A 9,034-nucleotide genomic window follows, 5' to 3' on the forward strand; every position below is an offset into this window, starting at 1 on the left:
CTCTGGCATGGGGCTACAGCAGAAAACATGGTGCTACACACCCAACAGCAACAATGCTGCCTCTGTACATTTTCTGTAGCTTGGTTTTCATGACTGTGCTAGGACAGAATCAAAAGCATAAAGTAACTAGCATGGCTTTCCTTTTAGCCTCTCCGTTGCAGAACAAATCCCCTGTGAAGTATCCTAACCTTTGGAGGGGCATCTGAAGCTACTGCAAACTCTGGGACTGCATCCAGGCTTGTCTTGTTCCCTAAATAAGCCTACCACATGGGTTAAAGGGCCATGAGAAAAAGCAAAGACTGAAAACTTGGCATTTAATTTATCATAAAAAAAAAAAAAAACACAACAAAATAACTGCTACAACTGTTTGGTTTTGTTAAGTGAAACAGTCCAGGTCGTGTCCCATGCAGTGGGGTTCTGAAAACAGCAAGCACAGTCTGCAAACAGGGGGTCAGGCAGTTGGAAGCACGCTGAGGACTGCGTGCAGATTTCAAGACAGCAAACTAAGATATTTAGCGCTCTGCTTCTCGGAGTGCCCTCCATAACGGCACCAGAGAGTTTCAGGGTTTTACTGCCAGTTCCAAAGAAAATGGTGAGATACACCAAAAAGATGTAAATGGTTCTTACACAGTACTCAGTTACGCTCTCTCCATGTGAGCAATGCCTACACCGCTCTGTCTTCCGCACTGCTCCCTGCGTTCAGTTCACTTTGCATGCACGGTTGCCTGTGACTCTGGAAGTGGCTTTACTCTCTGCTTTATTAGTACCACTCTTTGTAAGGGCATGCCCTACACATAAACCAGCTCCTTCCCTCTTCTCTCCAAGAAATCCTGCCTGAAAGAGCATGCGACTCGTGGAACCACCTGCAGAGCTGGCTAAGACAAGAAGACAGATATCCCCAGCACCTTAAAAAGAGCTCTATGCCTGAACGTACACCATCACTATTTGGAAAACAGTATTGTATGTAGCTGAAACAAGATTAAATGGGAGCTCAAAGAAGCAGGGCCAGGAAGCCCCACTGGTCCTCTTTTCCTCATCAGCAGAACAGATCCCTGTCTGAAATAAGTCAGTGTGAAATCCAGAGTCTCAATCTACCAGATAAGTAGGCTCCTTCCACCAATGTAGAGCACTTGCTTCCCATTGACTGCAGTGGGAAATTTTGGAACCAAATGCATTAGCTGATTGTGGGCCTTATTTGCAATCTTGTAATGTAACGCAGCAATGACTAATGCATTTTATTTCTGCTTTTATTGCGCCCCATGCTCCACAAAACTCATCTGTGGGGTAAACAGAATGGCTTGCCTGAGATCCCACAGGAAGTTTGCAACTGAGCTGGGGAGCGGAGCCAGGTCTCCTGCATCCCATTCCAATGGCAGCGAGCCATCCACCTGACCCCAAACGGTGTTATGCAAAATGAGGATCCGTTTTGATCTTCCTCCAGCCCTTTTCTGCTTCCTAACACCCAGCCACCCAACACCTTAATGCTGACGTCCTTCTTGGCAAGTTCAGGTTGTCACAGCCTTTCCCTCAGTTTGAGGCAATGAAGTGATACTCAAAAGAAAGCAGCAGGAATACTGCTCGGTGCAAGATTCCAGTGAGGCTCAGAGCAAAAACCATCTCTGTATGCATGCAAACAGCATTTAGAAAAGGTTAAACACAACACTAATGCTGCTAACCCTAACTGCTTGGTGGCCATAGCCATCTTGCCAAAAAGAGAAGCTGCCAGTGATGCCAGCCTGAGCCACGGGTCCTAATCCCTTATTCAACATGCTGCCATAGCTCCCTTTTAGCATGACTGATTCCTTGCTGTCTTGTTTAAAGAGACGAGTAAGACTAAAGGAATAGTATGATCAGTTAACCAATATGTTTAGCCATGTGCTTACATCTAACTGCTCAACTCAGCTGCAATTAGCCATATTCCATCATCATGTTTATAAAGCAAAATGACATGTCGAGGAGCATGTGTTGCTTATAAGACGACTTCTAAGGTGAAGAAGGCCTCTGGCTCATACTGCATCTCACTGTCTCACTACATATCTTAGGCATGTATATCATTTTGTAAGTTCATGTCTCGCTGTGGTGGTTAAAAAAAAAAAATCTACGCAGCTAGCACAGCAGACTGCCAAACAAGTTCCAGTCAAACCCCAATGCATTATGCAACACAAATTGTATTATTTCTATCGCCAAAGCAATGATGTTGCTTAATAAACAGCATTATGGAGCACATGGTTGGTGTCAGACAACACTGTAATGCTAAAGGCACTCCGTCTCCTCTTGACCCCCGCTGGCGTTTGGAAGTAATTCCATTTCCCAATGAAGTCAAAAGAAAAATCACTGCACTGAAAAATTAGCAAGACAGCTTTGGAATCCCTATTTCACTCCAAATGGGTGGCCAGAAGACTTGATCTTACTTCATTAAAACAATGATGCTACAGTAACAAATGACTCTCTCCAGTCTGACTTCAAAGAAGCCCAAGGCCTAATCCACAGCCTGGCAGAAAGATTCCTCAACAAATCACGCCTTAATTTGTATCGGCTTTTCCCACCAAGGTGTTGACTTAGGAACATGAAGTTGCAGGATGAGTTCCAGCTCTTAGCAAGGAAAATGGGGGTCTACGGGTGCTGAGCACCTCACAAAAGGAGCCTTAGAGCAGAACGCTCAGGAATGGGTGGATCTTAGTTTAGAAATAGAATACTGCTTGTCACTAAGCAAAGATGGAGGATGCTGCACAGAGCCAGATTAATGAAGTTCTTTTTTAACATTTTAATAATAATAAAAAAATGTTTTCATGGCAGCTGATCAAGAAATTTCTCTGTAATCTTTCATGTACTGACAACATATCAATGCTGGGTAGAAAAACTCTTGCAATTAGCCTTGGTCAATCCATTAGTGGAGCTGAAATTGTTCTTTTTTGTCAGGCTGGCATTCTTCCACTAGGTCATGGAGTATAAATCACAGAGCTCCTGTGACATTCTGCCAATACGTGATTACTCTTCTCCCAAAAAAAGCAAGTGGAAAGCATCCTGAGACTACTGTTACTTTATATTTGTCATTTTATATTTTCACATTGCCATCTCCTTCCTGAGCAACTTTATGTGCGAGGTACAGTCGCCAACATAAGCAGCCCTAACACGAACCCTTCTAGATGTCACTTGGATGTACATCCAAGAAGCGTAGGTCCAAGATTTCTAGTACCAAGAGCTGGAGCTAGGGAAATTCTCAGTCTCTCTGTTTCCAGGAATTTGGTGTAAGGTACAATGAAGTGAAATGGTCTGTCTTACAAATCAGTCCTAGAGCCAGAAAGCCCAAGGCAATGTCAATCTGTTCGTTTGATCTCCTTCCTGGCTGATCCAAAATATGCCCTTCTGACACTCAAATGCAGAAATAGATGTCATTAAGTTTTCAACTTTGATCCATTAAAGGAAATATAAGCAGCAGTCTGCAAGGTCCTGTTTTGTTTAGGTTTTCTTCCCCTCTCTTAGACAGGACCCACCAACTGTAAGGGAGGAGGAGCATCCCCTGCCTGCCTCAGGGAAGCACAGGACACATGAGGGAGATGCCCGCCTCTTGTCATGTTTAAGAGGTGCAAGGCAAGCTAACACATTCCATTGTAACCTCTTTAATTGGCGCACCACCCCAAAAGCCACAAAGTCAACAGAAGGTTTTCCAATAGACTGAGCTCTGGGATGCAGCCATCTAACGCTTTTCCATGAACGCACGCTGCTCATTTAGAAGTTCCTCCACCAGCACAAAGCTGCTCTGCTAGCTCTTACTCACAGGCCGCTCCATTTACATGGCCTAAGGCGACCCTGTGGTTGATGCCCTTAAACCATCCAGCGAAACACACGCAGCCCGGCGTTTCCCCACGCAGGGAGACGACCGGGGGAAGTCTGTTCCCAGCGGGAGGCAAACATAACAGGTGATGAAATGAACCCTACCTCCCACAGGACAGATGGGAGAGGTGAAGCGCGAGGAGAGGAACCACGCTGCTAAGCCAAGGAGAGCTCTCAGAGGCGGAATGTAGGAAATGCCCCCATTTCGGCGAGTTAGTCTGCTAGTAGTAAATCTGAACTCTGCACGCTGCAGCTGCCTACTTCCTGGGATGGTGCGTGCTTTCTGTTTTAAATAGGGTCAGCTTCTGCTCTCTGTCGTGCCAACGAACGCCCAGCACTGACTCAGATCCCAATCGCAGCCAGTTAACGTACAAGGCTGTTTTCTGATGTGAACAGAGCGTTTCCACGTTGCCTTTGCAGGGGTTTCTCATTGGATCGGACATGCAGCACCGGGCTCTGACAAACTGGCCTGGATTTTCTTTTTATGAAAACAATGATAAGCTCCATGTTGGTTTAGTGTTTTTCTTTAAGTAATACGCCAGATGGTCTGGGGGTGTCGTTTCTAATTTTATGAAGGGGGTTATCAGTCATCTCTGCGCTACAATATAGCGACCAAATCTGTCAGAATACAAGAAAAACCTGCCCACTCTGACTTACAAAACTTACTTTCCCAATTAAAAATGCGTGCTTTGCGTGGCAGGAAAGAAAACGACTGTTCTTCCTTCGTTTTCCACAAGATTCTGCCTTGTTACTCAATAATATCAGACATTTTCTGCATGCATGCCTGATCCTGCAAACTCTTCCCGTAGAAGATCATTCTTAATTCTCAAGTCCACCCACTGAGTTTAAACAGGGCTACTCACATGCAGAAGAACTGGCAGCACCCTGCACTAAAACGAAGGAGATATTCGCTGGAGTGTTTAATTCTGATCCTCGAGTCGAATCGGTACGTGCCATGAAAGAGAAATACAGCTACTGTACAGGCCCTCGCCAAACCAGCCCTTCCCTAAATGCAATGACAGCCCTAAAGAAATAAGCTTCAGAAATGCATTTCGGAAAGACCATCTCACCAACGGCAAGCAAAACACAGCTGATCTGCTAACCCGAGCCTGTATTACAGACAGTAAACAGGCCCAATCCTGTCAGCTGAAGAAAACACGGTAATTCCAGTGTTCGATTAGTCACTCTGATAACCCCTCGGCAGGCATTACTCATGGCAGCAAGGACCGTGCCCAGAAAGCACACAGGCAGGGAGGAAGGAGCAGCGACTGCCTACCAAGATCCAACCCTGCCTGCACAGCTCAGCATGCGTGCAAACAGAGCAAGAGCAGGCTGAAGGGCTGAGTCTTTTACTTTTTAATACTGCTTTGCGTTCACGTCTTAAGGCATCACCATTTCACATTGAAATAGTAAAATATGTATGCCTTGTTTCTCTCACGGCTTCTAAATCGACACGTTGCACGGAAACAGCAGAACGAGGCGGTAAACTTGTGGCTGACCTCTTCAGTTTTCGGTCACACATCCCCGAGTTAATATTTGCCACGAGGTAAATAATTCTTTTCTGAAATACATTTCCCTCCCCTGCTACACGCACCGACTGATTCAGCTCCCGCCACCGCTCCACTTGTCTGCTTGCCTCAGTGGAGCCCTGTGAACTTTTGCTCTCCTTGCAAGCGGTATTTAAAAATGAAGCCCGGCGTGTCTGAAAACACAGATGTATTCTTGGTAGCTACAGAACGCTGACTCAAAGACAGAAAAACCCTGCAGCATTCCAACATCCCAGCGCTCAGCTCCAGCCCTTCCGCAGCGCAGCCCTCCGCCGAGCGCGCCGGGAGAAAGATTTCAGCAGGAGCACACTTGTCTGGTCCCAAGCAGTCTTCAGTGGGGAGATCCGTGCTGCATCCCCCTCCTCCGCTGTGAACGCTTCTTTAATTGCACTGATGATGAAGCACCGCTCTCCAAAAATATTAAACCAGTGCCAACAGATCTTGTAATTAGTAATTGGTCTCTATGGTAAAGTACTGTGCAAGAAAGAAAGACTCTCATCTTCAGTATAATGGGAAACTCTGCTCCCTAATCGCATGAAAATTGAAAGCTACGTCTGTAAGACATCTTCCTTGTGCGCTGTCGCCCTGCTCCTTAATGCAGCGCTACACCAAAGGCAGAGGGTTGCACTCTAGAAGGATCCTGCAACACTGAATGAAGGTGACTGAACCTGGCACAGCCCTTACAAAAATACACAGCATATGGTTTAGAGAGAGATGGCCCCGTACCAACGCAAGCAGGAACTCATTCATTTCTCTCCATGTTTGCTCCTCAGAGGGATGCAGGTTTCCCTTGGGCACATCAAAGGCGTCGGGTTTATTCTCTCACAACTAAGGCACGAAATCGCCAGGAACAGAGTGCACCCAGTGAAACCAGTGATAAGGCAGCCGGCAACCCTGCGCCGCTCGCTCTGATTTACCGCTGCAACGATCCGTCTGAACTGCACGTTCTCACTACGCCCATTTGCATGCCTAATGATGCAGAAAATAACCCTGCGCTATTTTCTTTTGGAAAAAAAAGTGTATTATTTGTCAGGGTAAGCTTCACGCGCAGATTCCTGCTCAAAATCAGCGCGGACGGTTTATTTTCCTTTTAATAAAGCCCAGCACTTGAAGAGACATTACTTCATTCATAAATATTGTTTCAAATATTTTAAATACCTCTAGGACAGTAGTTTAAAGATAACAGAGCAATGCAAGAACAACAGCAAACCTGACGGAAATTCTTCTCCGCTGAGAGACGGAGAGCTCTGAAAACACTGCGGGTCACCGGGTCCCTCTCCACCCCGAACCCCCCGAAGTTTTAACTCCCGAGCGGCCCCGCGGCCGCCGCCTCCCTCGGAAGCGCAGCTCCCCGCGCGGAGCGGAGCGGTGCGGGGCGCGGAGCGGTGCGGAGCGGTGCCTCCCCCCGGGGCGGAAGGAGGACGGGACTAATTTACCTACGGAGTCAATCTCCAGGAGGCGCTGCAAGTCGCGGATGCTGTGGATCTCGCTGTGCGCCAGCCGCTCGATCAGCTCCTGCGGGATCTCGGCCTCCTTCAAAGACACACACACACACACACCGCGGGTCAGCGCGCAGCCCCGCGCGGCGCTCCGCGGCTGGGGCATGGGCACGGGGTTTCCCGGAGGGCGCGGGGTGCTGCGGGGCGTGCTTGGACCGAGCGGGGGAAAAATTCGCCCCCGGCTCCGCCGACTGCCGAAGCGCGCCCGCGGGGCTGCGCCACGGCTCAGCCGGGCACCGCGGCGCGGTTCGGCTCCGGGGCTGCCGGGCTCGGTGCCCGCCGGAGCCGTGCCGCTTCTCCCCGAGTCCTCCCCCCCTCCGCTGGGCGCCCACTCCCGCAGGATATTAAGCCGCCCGCCGAAGTTTGCCCGAACGGGCGGAAAGTTCGCCGCGGCTCCGGCTCTCCCGGCGCGGGGAGGGCTATACCGCAGCCCCGAGCCCGGGGAAAGTTGGAGCCGCCCCGCAGCGCCGAGCGGCGCGCACCCCCCGCCCTGTAGGCGCCCTGAAGGCACCTGTAGCGAAGCCCGGGACGCGGCCCCGCCGAGCAGCCACCCCCCCCGGGCCTCGCCCCCCGGGCTGCGCTCAGCTCGGGGGCCCGCACCCCGCTCGTGCCGTGCCCGCAGCGCTGCCGGTGCCGCGGGGGCTGCGCGCTGCGCTGTGCGCCGCGGGGGCGGCCGCTGCCGGGCGGCTCCGCTCCCGCTCTGTTTGCAAATAACCGCAGCCCGTTTGTACCCGGGGGGCGTGAATCTCTCTATTCTATATCCTATAAACATGTGGGTATGGATATATATCTATATTTTTTTTTTTTCAAGCGCAGCCTGCAGCCCCGGAGCGGAATGCACGGTCATTCCCCGCGCCGCTGGCACGCACGAAATGGCAACTTGCTTTCTGCCTCGCGGGGCTGGGGCTGGGGCAGGGCGGGTGCCTCAAGCCGGGCCGAGGCGCGGGGATGCCCGAGAGCCCCAGGTGGGCACAGCCGCAGCCCCTCCCCGCCCCGAGCCCCGGCTGCGGCGTCCCCCGGGCACCGAGAACGCGGCGAAGCGCTCGCACCTACCTCGCAGGAGGTAAAGGACAGGTAGCCAAAACCTATCAGCAAAACGCAAGCCCAGGTCCTCATCGCGGTCTAGTGCACTTTAGATACGGAGGGAAGGCAACGCTGATGGAGAGGAGCTGCAGGCCGGCTCCTGCCGCGCAGAAATTCAGTACCATCCCTCAGGGGAAAGGCAGCGGGGTGGCTTCGGGGGTCCTCCGCATCCAGGGTGGCTCGGGGCTGCCTCGGGGCGGCGGTGCTGGAATCACGGCGCTGCCGCTGTTTGTACGTTCCCCTCCAACGGGAGCGCGGCCGCTCTCCTTTCTGCCGCTCTCGCTCGCTCCTCTTGGCTCTTAGGACTAGACCAGCCGGTACTTCTGCATATTTGCTTAGATCAGACCAAAGTGAAACCCAAGGAGTCGATCCGGAGCGCAGCCGAAACGCCCATCACCTGTGTGGGGCGGCTCGCCCCCCTGGCGGGCGGCGCTGGGGCCCGCCTCCCCCCGCGGCCGCTCCGCGCCGGGACCGCCGGAGCTCTGGATTTGCCGGCGTCTCCCCCCCGCCCCGCCGGGCTGCCCTGCACCCTCTCCCCGCTTTTTTTTTTTTTTTTTTTTTCCCCTGCAAAAAGGGCGAAAAATAAAATTACTGATACGGATCGAAACGTTTCTCTCTCCGAGAACGGTCCGCTCGGGGGTGAGGTTAAAAATGGGAATTAATTAATGAATAAAAGCAGCGACAAATCGGAGCAATATTGCAAGATCTCGAGGGCTGCCTTGGTGCAGTTCCTTCCTCACTTTGCACGGGAGGAGGAAAAAAAAAAAAAGAGGAAGGAAGGAAAAAAAAATAATATATATATATATATAATCTATCTGTCTCTACGCAAGAAGATTTAAATCCCACGGGGAGCGGAGACGAACTGCAACTCCGGGCGGAGGGCGCACTCCGGGCTCGCAGCAGCGGGGCCTGTCTGCAGCGTGCGGCCGCCGGGGCGGCATATAGCGCTGCGCGCTGCCAGGCGCCTCCCCCGCCCCTCCTCCCGGTACTCCGGCACCAACCCCACCGACAACAAGTCGTGGCGTGGGGGCCGCCGCCAGCTGCAGCCCTGCGAGAGGGGTCTGCCCACAT

At 51.5% G+C, this 9,034-nt stretch overlaps 1 protein-coding gene across 19 annotated transcripts in view; it reads right to left on the minus strand.

Moving 5' to 3' along the window:
* PDGFA (platelet derived growth factor subunit A) overlaps positions 1–8,879 on the minus strand; it is a 114,665-nt gene extending 105,786 nt beyond the window's left edge. For 7 of the 19 annotated variants that reach the window (XR_002443017.1, XR_002443016.1, XR_002443015.1 and 4 more), the window contains exons 1-2: positions 7,934–8,877; positions 6,818–6,914 (exon numbers count right to left, since the gene is read on the minus strand). Coding sequence is in view for 10 of the 19 variants with exons in the window: in XM_021411084.1 (XP_021266759.1) it covers positions 6,818–6,914; positions 7,934–7,996 (160 nt within the window). In the remaining 9 variants the exon portion in view is untranslated. Of the gene's footprint in view, positions 1–6,817; positions 6,915–7,933 lie in introns of all 19 variants that reach the window. The other 12 variants (XR_002443023.1, XR_002443021.1, XR_002443022.1 and 9 more) reach the window with 3 other exon arrangements.

This window comes from Numida meleagris, chromosome 13 (genome assembly GCF_002078875.1).
Source record: "Numida meleagris isolate 19003 breed g44 Domestic line chromosome 13, NumMel1.0, whole genome shotgun sequence".
Lineage (NCBI taxonomy): Eukaryota > Metazoa > Chordata > Aves > Galliformes > Numididae > Numida > Numida meleagris.